General features: G+C 41.0%; 1 protein-coding gene across 2 annotated transcripts; it reads left to right on the top strand.

Moving 5' to 3' along the window:
- The first annotated feature begins 6,582 nt into the window (after positions 1 to 6,582).
- LOC132840640 (tubulin beta-4B chain-like) lies at positions 6,583 to 9,042 on the top strand. 2 transcript variants are annotated; one of them, XM_060862439.1, is made up of 5 exons: positions 6,583 to 6,639; positions 6,975 to 7,083; positions 7,185 to 7,295; positions 7,982 to 8,061; positions 8,920 to 9,042. In XM_060862439.1, the coding sequence occupies exons 1-5, from the start codon at positions 6,583 to 6,585 to the stop codon at positions 9,040 to 9,042; spliced, it is 480 nt and encodes a 159-aa protein (XP_060718422.1). The 2 variants fall into 2 exon arrangements, with proteins under 2 accessions (XP_060718422.1, XP_060718421.1); XM_060862438.1 differs by having other exon boundaries at positions 7,982 to 9,042.
- The last annotated feature ends 7,378 nt before the right edge of the window (positions 9,043 to 16,420 follow it).

Genomic DNA, 16,420 nt, shown 5'->3' with positions numbered 1-16,420 from the left:
CATCATATTTCCCTGTTGCCCAAAGTTCTCTGGGAACTGCTTGTAATCGGGGGTCTTCCCCAGAAATGTGTGTCATCTGCCACATTGTTTTCAGTACATCTGTGTCTGCCTGTGGCATTATCTCAACTGTTCTGTCAACAAAAGCTACCCAATTCAAGGACATGCAATAGGCTTTAGTTTTCTCACTGTACAACACTGTGGGATCTGAACTGGGCTTCCAATCACCAGCTTCAACACACTTTAATGTCCATTTTCCTAAATCTTCCCACTTCTCTGTCCCACTTTTAGCTAGGGTGGGTGGGAATTCTCTATAGTGAACGGATGGGCCTTCCCTGGCTTTACATGTATTTTAGACAGACTCACTTCTGCAATACATCTGTGTTTTTCAAACAACTCTTGTTCATAAACTACATCTGGCCCTATGTGTGTGTGCTGTGCAGTGCAGATCATGTGTGTCCATGTATTGTGTGCGAGTAGGGTTAGTAATATCACGGGCCTTATCTGTGAGTGCTTGATTCACTGATCTCACAGCAGAGGTGCTGAGTTCCCACTCATACACATACAACAGAGGTCTGGGGTCCCACTTAACACCCTGAAATTCACCTGTTTGACTTGTACACACTTTCAATCCATTTGGGGTGCTAAGTAGGTTTATTCCCAATTTGCAAATCAAATCCCATCAGATTAATAGGGCAGCATTCAGATAGCAGAAAAGAAAATGTGAATGGCTGTTGGTTAACCCCAACACACCTTAAGGGTGCTGTAAATTTTTCTTTCACGATAATCCCAGATGCTCCAACTGAATTCAGCAATCTACCACTCATTTTTGGTCTCTCACTCAACTCATGTACTTTGATCACAGAGTTTGCATATGTGCCTTGTGGAGTATGTTTCTTCTCAAGAAAATCAATTGCATTCAAAACTTTAGCATTTAAGTCAGAATCAGAGGTTAGCTGAAGCGTTTCTTCATTGCAAAGCATCAAAGATTTTGACTCACCCATCCCTTCAGGACTGACCTCCTCGACCCTGACCTGAGATGCTGATTGTCATGCAGTTTCTTTGTCGTGTTTCTTAGGACATTCCCTTGCCCAGTGATCTTGTCCTCTGCAAATTAAACATCCACTGTCTCCCGTTCTCTCTCTTTGGCCTCTGCCCCTGCCTCTTCCTCGATATCTCCCTCTTCCTCGATGTGTTCAGCTATTTCTGGAATCAGTCCATTCATGAAGCTGTTTCAAGTGCGCCTCGTATGCTGTCACTGCCCCCTCACTCATATCAGGTGGGGGAGTGAGGCCGCTGTGCGCGTTGTGTATGTCAGTGAGGCGATGGAGATATTACGCAACGTTTTCGCCGTCCTCTTGTTTGCAAAGCGCAATCTTTGTCATATCTATCTTCGCTGGGAAAGCCTCCCTACACACTTCACGTAATTCCATTATGAAATTAGAATACGCCGCATTCCTCGAGTTCGCATGATCTGGATGCCTCATGCACAGATTCTCATCCGGCCATACATAATTGATTTGCCTTATGTCAGCTGCTAGTTTTCTTCCCAGGAGGTGCCTCCGTTCAAGTGAGGTGGGATGAAATTCCTTGCAAAATGTTCCAACTCCACACCGAACATTTTTTTCTTTCCCCAACTTCTCTTGGGTCAGGGAGGTGCTCATGGGCATGTTCAATGTCCTTTAGTGTCCAGGGACGGTGTACTAGCATGGGGTCTCCATCTGGTCCAGCTACTTCCACCATGGGCATTGTAATCACACTCTGAAGTTGCTCTTTGACCTCTGAAGTTGAAGCCTTTTCTTCAATATGTAGAGGATCAGCATTCCCCTTCTGCTTTTCCCTCTGATGTGTGCGATCCGCGATCGGCGGGGAGGGTGGAGGGAGTGGGCACTTCTTCACCATTTCCGTGGGTGGACTCTTTGTTTCGGGTTCCCTGTTTGCTGGCTCCAGTTGGGGGTGTGTTCCTGAATCCGTGAACACCTGTGTTGACACAGCCGCTGCCAGACGGTGTCGAGGAGGTGGTCCATCCAGGTCAGGATCATCTGAAAAAGACTTAAGACACTGGAGACTTTGTGAGCTCCTTAATGTACTTTGTGTATTTTGTGTATTTTGTAAATACTGTGTAGATAATCTCCTTGGGGCAGATATTGATTTTCTCAACCTTTTCTCTACCTCTAATCTCCACATCTGAAAAGCTGTCCAATTTACTTCTACCCTCTTTCTCTTCTTTTTTCTGGCATTATCTCTTTCAATTTGGATCAGGTTACCTCTCAGCAAGTCTAACTGTTTCAGGCTAAAACTGCCGCCATCTGGGAAGCTACATTCCGTCACCCACCATTTAACCATTTTACATAAGCCACCGATTAACTGGAAGCATCGAAGGAAAATAAGCCACCAAAAGGGGCAAAAAGCAAGCTAAGATGGCACAAATGGATGAGGGAATGTTACACACAAGAATCAATTTGCAAAACTGCTAATTGCAATCTGCACATACCTGCAGCTACTGCCATCCAAAGGAAAAACCTGGATGTGATGTTTTCCGGCTATTACCAATCTGTGTTTAAATAGGAAGTGCGCCCTGCTAATTGGTGAACGAAACTGTCAATCATTCATACACTTATTTACGTTGCACAATTTGTAAGCTTATGCTTGTGCTTTCTCACATGCTCCTTAAATGCTGTCACTTTCCCCTCACTTATGTCATCTGGATGAGTAAATCTGCTGTGTATTTCCATGAGGCGGTAAAGGAAAACTTTTCACTGTGTTGCTTGCACATCGCAATTTTAATCATGTTCATTTTTGTCTTCAGTGCTTTGACATCCCTGCTAAAAAAACCAGCATTGCTGGTCCAGCATAAGGTATGTTTAGCATGCTGGGACCAGCTTGGGATGGTGGTATGCTGGTCCAGCATTAGGTGCTGGTTGCTGGTGTGCTGGCCGACCAGCTTGGGATGGTGGTATGCTGGTCCTGCATTAGGTGCTGTTTGCTGGTGTGCTGGCCAACCAGCTTGGGATGGTGGTATACTTTAATTCTCTCAAACCTCAAAACATCCACGACACCACCTACTCACCCCATCGCTTTTGGCTGGATTGCTTCATCTCTTAGGCTGAAGGTCTACCCCTGGATGTTATAAGTAGACTCCAGCCTCTTTGAATTGTCACTATTGCTAAAAGAACACTTAAGTTCACATTGGTGGTTTTCTGTTACTCATATTCCCCGACTGTGTGCTATTTTCTGTGTTTCGCTTCCAAAGATCTTACGCTGGTGGAGAATGTGGCCATTCTCAGACCTGCCTCAACAACTACCGCCCTGTAGCTCTCCAAGTGTAGGTTGTGTTCTGAGCCCCCTGCTGTACTCACTGTACACGTATGACTGTGTGGCCACTTCCAACTCCACCACCATCATCAAGTTTGCTGACGACACTGTTGTGTTGTGTTATGTCGAGACAGCCTACCTACAGGAGACTAAAATCCTGGAGAGATGGTGCCAGGAGAACAATCTTCTCCTAAACGTCAGCAAGACTAAGGAGTTGATAGTGGAGTTCAGCACAAAGCAGGAGCAGTCACCAACATCAAACAGGACCCCAGTGGAGAGAGTGGACAGTTTCCGGTACCTAGGTGTTCACATCACACAGGACCTGTCTTGGTCCTGTCACATCAACACCCTGGTGAAGAAGGCCCGGCAGCGTCTGTACCACCCGAGACGCTTAAGGGACTTCAAACTACTTTCTCAGGTGCTAAAGACTTTCTACTCCTGCACCATTGAGAGCGTCCTGCTGGGTAGCATCACTTCCTGGTTCAGGAACAGCACCATGCAGGACAGCCGAGCCCTCCAGAGGGTGTTACGATCAGCTGAACATACCATCCACACTGAGCTCCCTGACCTGCAGGACATCTACAGCACATCTAGAGCCAGGAAGATTGTAAAGGATATCAGCCATCCCAACAATGGACTCTTTTCTTTGTTGTCTTCAGGGAAACGCTTTTGCTCCTTGAAAGCAAACACAGAGAGAATAAGGAGAAGCTTCTTCCCGCAGGCCATTCGGAGTCTAAATCAGGAAACACCTACAATCTAGTACTGGACCTCTCTCCATCTTCACTGTTTTTATGCACACCTATTTTGCACTGACACTTTAGCTCTGGACTGTCACTGTCACTTTAACTCTGGACTTGCACAGCACAATGCCACTTTATACACTATATACACCATTTACACACCATACTGCACCTGGACACTTTAAGGACAATCTTTAAAAAACACACACATTTATGTATATCGTCGCTGTCGGGCGGAAACCTCGTATGTCCAAATTTTGTCAATTTCATATTTTTTCACATATCGATGCTATTGGTCAGTCCCCACGTGGGTCTGTTATTTTTACAAGTTATTAACCAATCTAAAGTCTTGAAAATAGCTTGAGCGCAAATCTCTTAACTCCATTGGCACTTCAACTGTCGGAGAAATCTCGTAACTCCACCTCTTCTTCACTCCGTGGGAGAGCTTCTCGGCATATTTCTTTGATGGAGAGAGTGAAGAGAGAGAGGAAGCAACAGTGGAGGAGGATACAGTGGTGCAGGATATAGTGCATAATATAATATTTGATTTAAATTGAATGTTTTGGATACCACTATTACATTATTGTTTTTATTATTATTTTACTGACTTTAAGTCAGCCTACTTACGTATAGACAATGCCTCTCTTGGCACTGTGCATGTAAAACACTGTTTTTTGGACACTAACGAGTGAAAATAGTTAGGCTAGATACATTTGAGTAGGCCTGTTTTGTTAAAAATCGATAGCTGTAATGCTTCTGTGCAGAAAGAATCCCGTCAGCCACGAATTTTGCGAGCAGATTAGACTAATTTCCACCTATTACACAGCCTAATCAGCTTATCATGTTTTGTATTGCATCACTTATAGATCTTAAACCTTTAAAATTGAGTTTAGGAACATGTATGTAACTATACTCATTAGCTTTGGTTAACTATTGAAGCCTTGTCTCTTGTCAAAAGGCTTAACGTGACCACAGACTTTATTGAACATTGCTGGCAGCAGCGACGTCTGTGTCCGTACCATTCTTATCAATGACAGCATAATCTCGTATCTCCCTGCTCCCAAGTCATAAAGCTTGTATCTCCGATAAAACGTGACTTTGGGAAAATGTTGTGTTAATGTTGGTACACAACAGTATATGATAGCAATATAAGGTATAATAACAACTTTAACGATACAATGTTTAATAACTCAAAAAATATGCCGTTTTTTTAATTTCCTGAAAAATCTCCTTTTGTTTTTTTTTTGTTTTTTTTTTTATACTAAATTGCATTCTTTTTTTATGCTTATATACCGGACAGATGCAAAAAGCATTTCACTGCATGTCATAGCCTGTATTTATGTTGATTTAATTTGATGGAAGCTGAGCCTGCCTCAAGTACGGAGCAAATTCTTCAGCATTTGCTGCAATCCAGTTTACAACAGCATGGGGTGACCCAGGAGCTGGTGAAGAGCCACCAAAGCATCACCCAGGAGTTACTGGATTTACAGAAAAGCACACAGGCAGCAAGGACCCCTCTCCCAGAGCCCGACCACAACACTCAGGACCACCTCTCCAAGTTAACGGCAAACAACAATGTCGAGACCATCTTGGACACCTTCAAGCACACTGCAGTTCGGTAGAGCAGGTCCAAGCGGGATTGGGCCGATGCACCAGCGCCACTGCTTAGCGGGAAAGCCCAGCTAGCCCTGAAAGGAGGATGTGGATTACAATCACATGAAGCAGGAGATCCTCATCCGCTGCAGCCTATCCACTCTCCATTAGATGTCTGCCATCCCAGAGCTCACTCACAAGATGGCCGCCACCTCAGAGCCCGCTCACAAGATGGCCGCCGCCCCAGAGCCCGTTTACAAGATGGCCGCCGATGCATAGCCTGCTCACATAATCACTTTGGATTAGATTGTGGTTTTCTCTAGCTTTTTTTACCTGCTTCTGATTTCCACTTATTAAAGGTTGTACAGTATGCCATTCTTTACATCCTGTCATTACCTTTTTAGAGCCCTAAATACCAGCAGAACCAGGAACAAGAATAGTTTTTTCTCCAGGCAAACTAGCAAACAGTTCAATGTTCCCCATCACACAATTACAATTACCATTATCTTACATTTATTTGTTGCCACCTCCATCCTAATACATCCCTGCATCTCATTCTATTCTATTCTATTCTATTCTATTCTATTCCATCCATTCCTTCTATTCTATCATTCTATCTGTACATACATTACTGATTTTTCAATTTATTTTTCAATTTATTTTTTAAATTATTTTTCTGTCTATTTGTATTTACATATGTGTATTTTTTTTATATTCTCATTTTATTTTTATTGTCTGTGTGTTGTTGTTGTGTCTGTGTACTGGAAGCGTATCACACTAAAACAAATTCCTGGTTGTCCAAGTAAAGCTCTTTCTGATTCTGATTCTGACTATTAATCCGTAGTTCGTGAACAAGTCGTGAATTTTATTGTTGACAAGAGACAGTGTGTTTTAGAGAGTTTGCCTTCACGATTTCTTTGATCAAACGCTTTTCAAAATGAGAGAGATTGTTCATCTTCAGGCTGGTCAGTGTGGGAATCAAATTGGTGCAAAAGTAAGTTTAAAAGATGAACATTACACAATTATTAAAGTCTTGTGTTATTAGTTGTCGGTTAGGTTACCTAGCAACAACACAGTACTCAAAAAATATATATATACCTGTAAATATATTATTTATCTAAGCTACTGTTCTCAACAATTATTTATTTATTTGTTTGTTTGTTTATTTAATCGTAGCTCAACATTGCCAATTGTATTAATCATTTGTAGTTGCCTGCCTGGTTTGAGCTATGCATGATTACCAGGAAAATTTCTGCTCAGACTAGCTTGAAAATGTTACAAAGTTTAGAAATTTGTAAGTAAGACTGATCTAAATTCATGTTATTTTAGTTTTGGGAAGTGATCAGTGATGAGCATGGAATCGACCCAACTGGCACCTACCATGGTGACAGTGATATGCAGCTCGAGCGGATTAACGTGTATTTTAACGAAGCCACTGGTAAATCCGGCTATTCATAACGTCACCATTTGTTATATAAGGTTATGGTTTCATTTTTACCTTAAATGATTGTTGTGTAAATTTATACTCTGGTGCCATAGGTGGAAAGTATGTTCCTCGGGCTGTACTCGTGGACTTGGAGCCAGGGACCATGGACTCTGTAAGATCTGGTCCTTTTGGACAAGTTTTCAGACCAGACAACTTTGTCTTTGGTGGGTGAAATTTTTAAATATTTTAGAGATGTATATGAAAGTCGTCTTAAAGATTTAGTTAAACAGACAAAAATGAAAAGCTAAACCTTTGTCACATTTTGCAAAATTGAACTAATCATGAAATTTCTACTAAAATGGGGTGGTGTTGTCTTCCCCTACCCCTGCAATTTCATTGTTCTGGCGTGCAGGTGTGTGTAAGCCTGTCTAATTCTGATAAATAATTTCCATACCAACATTTGTATGCTGTTTCACTTGAATTGAGTTCATTCTATTATATATTGAATTTAAATCCTTCATCACAGTAATTTAATATTATGGCAGCATACATAATGCCCCTTTTGGCAACCTGGGGTCATATGCAGCAATGCAAATATTTGCTTCCAAAAAGAATTAAGAGATTTGGTATTACCCACTGGGTTTTTGAGCAACCAAGATGTAGGACCTCAAGTGAGTAAATCCATAAATGGGCAAAGTTTTTGTTACATTCCAATCCAGAAATTGTCTAAGAATGTTAATCTCTCCTGTTCAACTGTAAAAAATAATAATAAATGAATAAATAAATAAATAAATAAATAAATAATATATAATAATGATAATAATAATAATAATAATAATAAGAAGAAGAAGAAATAATAATTGGGGAACATTTAAACCATATTTTAGCCTTATTGTCCTGCTTTTCACAGGTCAGAGTGGGGCTGGAAACAATTGGGCCAAGGGCCATTATACTGAAGGTGCTGAGCTGGTAGACTCCGTGCTGGATGTTGTTCGTAAGGAGGCTGAAAGCTGTGACTGCCTACAGGGCTTTCAGCTCACTCACTCCCTGGGTGGTGGCACCGGATCAGGCATGGGCACGCTGCTCATCAGTAAGATCCGTGAGGAGTATCCTGACCGCATCATGAACACTTTCAGTGTTGTGCCATCTCCTAAAGTCTCAGACACTGTGGTGGAGCCCTACAATGCCACTCTGTCTGTACACCAACTGGTGGAGAACACTGATGAGACATATTGCATTGACAATGAAGCACTTTATGACATTTGTTTCCGTACTTTAAAGCTCACAACTCCTACTTATGGTGATCTCAACCATCTTGTGTCTGCCACCATGAGTGGTGTGACCACCTGCCTCCGTTTCCCTGGACAGCTCAATGCTGACCTGCGAAAACTGGCTGTCAATATGGTGCCCTTCCCTCGTCTGCACTTCTTCATGCCTGGTTTTGCCCCACTCACCAGCAGAGGGAGCCAGCAGTACCGTGCACTCACTGTGCCCGAATTAACACAGCAGATGTTTGATGCCAAGAATATGATGGCAGCATGTGACCCACGACATGGCCGCTACTTGACTGTGGCTGTTCTCTTCCGAGGCCGCATGTCCATGAAAGAGGTTGATGAGCAGTTGCTCAATGTGCAGAACAAAAACAGCAGCTATTTTGTAGAGTGGATCCCAAACAATGTCAAAACTGCTGTATGCGACATCCCACCAAGAGGGCTTAAAATGGCTGCCACTTTCATTGGCAACAGCACAGCCATCCAGGAGCTGTTCAAACGTATGTCTGAGCAGTTCACAGCCATGTTCAGAAGAAAGGCCTTCCTGCATTGGTACACAGGAGAAGGAATGGATGAGATGGAGTTCACAGAGGCAGAAAGTAACATGAATGACCTGGTGTCTGAGTACCAGCAGTACCAGGATGCCACAGCTGAAGAAGAGGGTGAGTTTGAGGAAGAGGCAGAAGAGGAGTTGGCATAAATATCTGTTAAACTTTTACATGTTCTTCTTTTCACAATTTCGATGTAAACAGTTAAGTACTTGCCTGTGTACTTTCAAAATTTCTAATAAATCTTTAACTTTGGCAACTGTGTTCTCCCTGTTCATTTTAATTTTCACCTAAATCATTCAGCAGTCTAGTTGTCCTTTAAGTTCTTACATAGCTACACAATGATTCTCAATTAATATGTTAAAATAATTGTTATACCCTGCTAAAAAAAAAAAAAACAGCATTGCTGGTATAGCATAAGGTATGTTTTGCATGCTGGGACCAGCTTGGGATTGTAGTATGCTAGTCCAGCATTAGGTACTGGTTGCTGGTGTGCAGGCCGACCAGCCTGGGATGCTGGTGTATGGGCCGACCAGCCTGGGATGCTGGTGTGCTGGTCAACATACAGTATGTTGTCTTTTGGATGCTAGTATAATACCAGCAAGACCACAACAAAACCCATTTGTTACACATCATATTTCTTAGTGCATATTCATAGTTATGTGACCAATAGCATGTGAACCATAAGGTATAAATTCCTAATTATGATAATTAAACTAAGAATGACTACGCCACCCCCACTTTAGCAACTTAGTGGGAGAAAATAAGACACCCACTCAAGCAATTCAAATGAATGAATTGGAAGCCAGAGTACAAAGGAGTTTACAATTTATTCAACAGCGATGGTAAAATACAAGCTCCACATATACAAAGACTGTCAACAGCTTGCCTACTGGTTGAGATTTAAACACCCACTGGGCATAAAGGAATGAGTTCTAGCTTTAATAAAAAAAAAATAAACACTAAAAATTACATCAAAATTAAACCTGTATGAAAATATTTCAATCGCACCTCAAATCCAAAGAATAAACAAGAAAACACCCAATACACAAGAACTCAATTCCTACACAAACCCAGAGATTTTTTGCCCAAATCAAACTTAGTAAAACAGAAGCGTATAATTCCCCGTTGTATTTTTTCGGGTATAATAGTGTAAAGAAATACAAAAAAATGGAAAAGAAAATAAATGAAAAATACAAAAGGAAAGAAACAGTGGTTGCCTAGTCAACAGCCAAAAGTACTCCTATAAATAAAAACACCTTTAATACATTTCAATTAAAACAAAGCATCAGATATACAAGGTATAAGACATGGGCATTTCACAAATCCAAATTACATACCTCCTTTTAAAACAGCCAGATTAACCTGGCTGCCTCATTTGAAGAGAAGCTTTTCCCCTTTGTCCAATATGAATAAAACTACAATAAACAGTCACATTTTAACATTACCATCTCTCCATATTACACAATAAAACCCCACACTTCAATGGGAGTCAAAACAGCATTGTTACCTGACTGATGATATCAGGTGCTATTGAGCAATTGATTTATTTGTTACACATCCTGTTCTGGAAAGCTGTGTGTCTACATTTATGAACTGCGGCAACACACAACTATTAATTTAAGCAATATCCCACAATTATACATTTCAACTCTTAAAACAACACTGCACCCCATAAAAAGAAATAATCACCAAAACTATGCCATTCGTTTGTGCTACGTTTGTGCTGATTTGTGCCGCAAAAACGAACGTTTGTGCTGGTTTGGTGTTTGAGATATTAAACATTATTTTTTTGACCGTGTGACATCACTTTCCGCCCCACATCGCCCAAATCGCTCAAAACCGGCTTAATTCGTTTGTGCTTGATTTGTGCCCATTTGTGCCATTAAAACAAACACTGTATCTGTTTTCCTTCCTGAGATATAACCAAAATATTTTCAGGAACTGTGACGTCACTTTCCACCCCAGTTCGTCTAAATCACACAAAACTGGTGTCATTCATTTGTGCTCGATTGGTGCCGGTTTGTGCCGTTGAAATGAACGTCAAGTATATTTCCCCTTCTTAGAAATAACAAAAACAATTTGGAGATGTGACATCACTCTCCACCCCAGTTCGTCCAAATCTCTCGAAACCGGTGGCGTTCGTTTGTGCTCGATTTGTGCCCGTTTGTGCCGTTAAAACTAATCTGGTATCTCTGAGCCCTTTTTAAATATAATGGGAAAAATACTTGTTTGGGACTGTTACGGAACTCTCCACCCACTATCGTCTAAATCGCTCCAAAAAGGTGCCATTCGTTTGTGCTCGATTTTGTGCCGGTTTGCGCCGCTAAAATAAACATTGAATCTTATTCCCTACAATACAAATACAATACGGGACAGTGACGTCACTCTCCACCCCACTTCGTCCAATTCGGACAAAACCGGTGGTGTTCGTTTGTGCTCGATTTGTGCCTCTAAAATAAACATTGTATCTAATTTGCTTCCTTAAAAATAGCAAACAGAATAAAATAGCGGGTCTAAGGTGAGTAGATATCAGTAGCGTACACCAGAGACATCCATTTATGTGTCAGAATACACGGGACTGCAACGTCTTTACCTGATAAATGACACTACTTAAGAATGCCCAACAGTCACTAAATCCACCAAATTGAAGAGGCAGAATATCCACAGCAACCTTTAGGGCACACGCATACCAGAGGAAACGAAAATAAAACGATAGTTTTTAACAAAATCGTGTAACGGACTAGTCGCAGCAGTCCTTCCAACGCACACGCATACCAGGGGGAACGAGATCAAACGATAGTTTCTAAGAGTTGCGAGACTTTAAACACCTGTGTAATTATCCTACCCACCCTCTTGAAGTGAAAGTAGTCTCATTCCGGTCACAGTTAAATAAAGATATAAAGATTATATATATAATGTAAAAAGTTTGTTTAAAATATTTCTTGGACAAAGACATTTTCCATCACACTGTAATATACACACGTGCACAAGTAACGTTACACAGTATAACCTTTACAACACACATTTTTGGTCTTAGCTTCTGCTCGGCGATGACCATGTTTTTTTAAGAGGTGTTACCCGTCGTTTGCCTTTAGACAACTCCTGCTCTATGTCTTCTTTATTCTCTGAAAAATTATAGAAACAAAATAAGAAACAAAACTATAGATCACTCATTTGTTTATATTGTGCAGTGAACGAGTTACGATAAAACAGCTACTGCTTAAGTTACATACCTTTAAGCATTAGTATTTGTGCTCTGAAGAAGTCTTGCTTCCATCGTACCCAATAAACCTGAGTTTGATCAAACATGTCGTAGTTAAAGTCCTTGATTTCGCTAGTTGAAACAACTGCCGTGCAGCCGTCATCCAGCTACCTCACATATGCAAACATTCCGATTCCCAGTGATCAGCAGATTCGTCGGGTAGCTTTTTATTTACCCCAAAACAAAATCCTAATTACGCTGGCAAAAACATGATCTGGAACACGTGCACTTATACTAATTTCAATAAACACTGTAAGGTATATAATGTAGTCGAAAACATTGCAAGATTTATTTTTGGAAAGTGCAGGAACTACATTTACCTTCGTGAACATAGTTGCTTTGAAGGTTGCTTCATTCTGGAAGCACGGTGGCTTAGTGGTTAGCACGTTCGCCTCACACCTCCAGGATCGGGGTTCGATTCCTCTGGGTACTCCGGTTTCCTCCCCCGGTCCAAAGACATGCATGGTAGGTTGATTGGCATCTCTGGAAAATTGTCCCTAGTGTGTGATTGCGTGAGTGAATGAGTGTGTGTGCCACCCATCTATACCAGCACTATACCAGCATGAACCAGTAAAAACCAGCCTGGACTAGCATGGAATTCGTGCTGGTTTTTGCTGGATTTTTCAGGAGGGTAAATATTGATCCAAGATGGCGCTGTGGATGGCTGCCTTCTCACAACTCTCTCTAGGACTTAATTTATTTTTGTTTACTTTCTGTGTGTTTGGTCACCCTACTGTAATAACTTACACCAGAGAAGAACTGCTTAACATCAGGCAGTTCACTCCAGACAATTTTTCACCAGTTTTTTCAAACCCGGAATGTTTTTGGATCTTTTACTTGGCGGAGCAGCTGCGTTTTATGGCACATGGAGGAGACACCAGCGAGGGAAGCACGCCGGTGCGCTAGTGAAGCTGTGATTTAGAACTGCGCTTCTATCGATTCACCTGGCAAACCTCGGCACTTTGCAGAACAAAATGGACGAACTGATCCTCCTCAACAGAACAAAGACTTTGCATGCTCCACTGCTCTCTGTTTTACCGAAACTTGGCTCAGTCACTCAATCCCGGACAGGGGACTTTACTTTGCTCTGGCTTCCACTTACACTGAACTGATTGTGTAACAGGTAAAATGAAAGGCAGTGGAATCTGCATCTACATTTACGAATGTTGGTGCACAGATGTCACAGTGCTGAATAAATACTGCAGCCCAAATTTGGAATCACTGTTTATAAACTGTAAACCCTTTTATTCACTGCAGGAATTCTCCTTATTCATTCTCTGAGTTTATATCCCACCACAGGCCAACGTGAGTGATGCACTGCAAAACCTGGCAAACCAAATATCTGGCTTGGAGCAAAATAATCTGGATTCTCTTTATTATCCTTGGTGACTTTAACAGAGCAAAACTAACACTTGAACGCCCAAAATTAAGACAGCATATTAATTGTCCTACAAGGGAGAAAAATACACTGGACCATTGCCACACAATTCTTAAGGATGCATATCGCTCTGTACCATGGGCAGCCTTGTCGAATTCTAATCACTGCTTGGTTCATCTTATTCCAACATAGAGGCAGACACTAAAATCTACTAAGCCTGTAGTAAAAACAGTATAGAGACCAGTGAGGCAAAGCAGGAACTACAAGACTGTTTTGACTGCACTGATTGTGTCAGGATCCTTTGTCCATGTGCAGTTGTTTATGTTCTGTGTCACATGTCTGCCCCGCCCTTGTCTCTTCCTCCCCGCCTCTGCACACCTGTTCCTCATGTGTTAATTGTCTTGTGTATTTAACCTGCGGAATCCTCATCCTTGGTCTTGTCTCGTGTCCAGTCTTGTCATGTCTTTGACCGTGTCTTTGTCCCTTTTCTTTTTTTGGTTAATAAATCCAGTTTATTTTACACTATCCTGCATTTGGGTCTGTTTTTACCCCGCATCGCTGACAGAAGGATTCTGCCATTTCAAGACCCAGCAGGATAGCGTCAGCCTGGACTTGTTCTGTGGGAGTATTTTTTTTCTGGACTGGTTTTCCTGCCCTGTTTTTTCTTGGACATTTGTTTTTTGGGTGACATCGGTCCGCATTTGCTCCGTTGAGGGACTCTGCTCTGCTTCCGGTTTCCTGCAGGGGACGCTGCCTCACTTCTTGCTGGCGGACAATATCACCATCCCTTTTTTTTCTTTCTCAGTGTCCTGTGACATGCCCTGCATGTCTTTGGTCGTGTCTTTTTCCCTGTTCTGTGTTTTTTAGTTAATAAATCCAGATTATTTTACGCTATCCTGCATTTGGGTCTGTTTTTATCCTGCATCGCTGACACATTATAAACAGGAGTGGTTTGAGAAATGCAAACAAAGCAAATGTGTAATTGTTGAAGAATTTGTATTGGGATAATTACAATTAAGATAAGATAATTAAGATAATTAAGGCCGAAAAGAACTCAAATTACACTTTCAGTTTTGATCGTACAGACAAGAGCAATACATCAATCAAATCTGTAAAGGGTCTAATTTTATTTGTATACACATAATAACAAGAAAACACTGTGCTTTTGTAGAATAAAGAAAATAAACAGAGTGTGTTCTCTGCCATCTCTGTCTTGCCTCAAAGACAAGATAAATATATGCATAGAAAGCTTGAAATGTCTACTTTTAAATAAACAAATTCAAGTCAAAAACAAATAATCTATTTTTATGTAATCCGTAAGAAAGTAAGGAGTGGTCCAGTTTCTCCTGTTTCGCCTAATTATATCTAATGTGTTCCCGCCTCCGTCTGATTCATATGGAAATGAACTGAGGTGATTCAGGTAATCAAGTACATGCCTCCGAGACACAGGAATGACTCAGTACATGAAATCCGGACCTGTGTGGTAAGCATGGTAAGAGGCTGGACACTCCTTGGAAATGCCAGGCATGTGATGTTCACTTGTGTGTTCAGCTGAAAAGGAACTGTTTCCTAGAGTGGCACAAAGATGTATAACTGTTCAATTCTGGATACTATGTGACAGAGTAGGTTAGTGGGCTTCTACAGTACAAACCTTACACCCTTTTTTATCTTGCACTCTTCCTGTTGACACTTTTTTTGTTGCACAGTTTTGCCCTGATTGTGGCTTCTGTGTTATTACTAACTTCTAAAATGATTTTGTGTGTTTGGGTCTGTTTTTATCCTGCATCGCTGACACATTATAAACAGGAGTGGTTTGAGAAATGCAAACAAAGCAAATGTGTAATTGTTGAAGAATTTGTATTGGGATAATTACAGATGTACTGTAGAAGTGATTCTTTGTTGAATACATGTTAGGCCAGAGAAGACATACCCATTTATTATGGAGACTTCATACCCACATGTGTTGCTATCAAAAGATGAAAAAGAGAAGTGTTAAGACTTATGAGGGTGGACATTGAAATGTAAGAAAAGGCTTGAAATGTGAGATAGGCTTGAGCTGGATTTCCTTGGCTGACCGAAAATTTAAAGAACACCACAAGCACAGATGTGCTGAAAGCAATGTGGCATTTACCACATATTTCTATAGATGATCCCCATTTAAACACAGTTCTTAAGGAACTCTGAGCAAACATGATATTTGTATAATTAAGAATACCGGTGCAAATATCCCCCAAATGTGATTACAGGCCTTGTGAACTGCAGTATTCTTAATTTTGGTTTGCTTTTTATACTAATGGAAAAACAGATTGTGAATATACCACCATTTATAATGAAGCTTGGAAAATGCAAATTGTAAAATATAAGGTGAAATTCTTGGAACAACTGATATCAGAACAAGGTAAAAGCCTAGAAAAAAACAGCCATATTGTTGCGGCCATAAAGTACATTCCAAAGCCTAAAACAAAGAAACAACTAATGTCATTTTTAGGCATGTTTGCAGAACCTTTATACATTATTATGCAAAGCTGGAGGCTCCCTTCAGTACAATGGCTCATGGGAAGGGTCTACAGGCCCACATTGCACTTAGTAGAACATCTGAAGCAGAAAAACCTTGTAAGATTTGAAACTATCCTTTACAATCCACACTCAGATTAGATCAGGTCCAAACAAATCATTCACACAGATAGTAGATAAAAAACGGGGTGGATGACGTCAGTATTATGGCAAGATCATTAAGGAAAACAAAGACAAGTAGATTATTTTTTAACTAAACAGGAACCAGTGGCAGTGGGACTGCCTATGCATTTAAGATCTGTAGGAACAGCTAAAAAAGCATTCAATGCTTTGGGTGACATTGTAAAATACAGTGAAAATAGTTCCAGATGCA

The sequence above is a fragment of the Tachysurus vachellii genome, chromosome 26, assembly GCF_030014155.1.
Source record: "Tachysurus vachellii isolate PV-2020 chromosome 26, HZAU_Pvac_v1, whole genome shotgun sequence".
NCBI classification, from domain to species: domain Eukaryota; kingdom Metazoa; phylum Chordata; class Actinopteri; order Siluriformes; family Bagridae; genus Tachysurus; species Tachysurus vachellii.
Note: the sequence above shows the minus strand (reverse complement) of the source record. Positions and strands in the feature narration are given on the sequence as shown.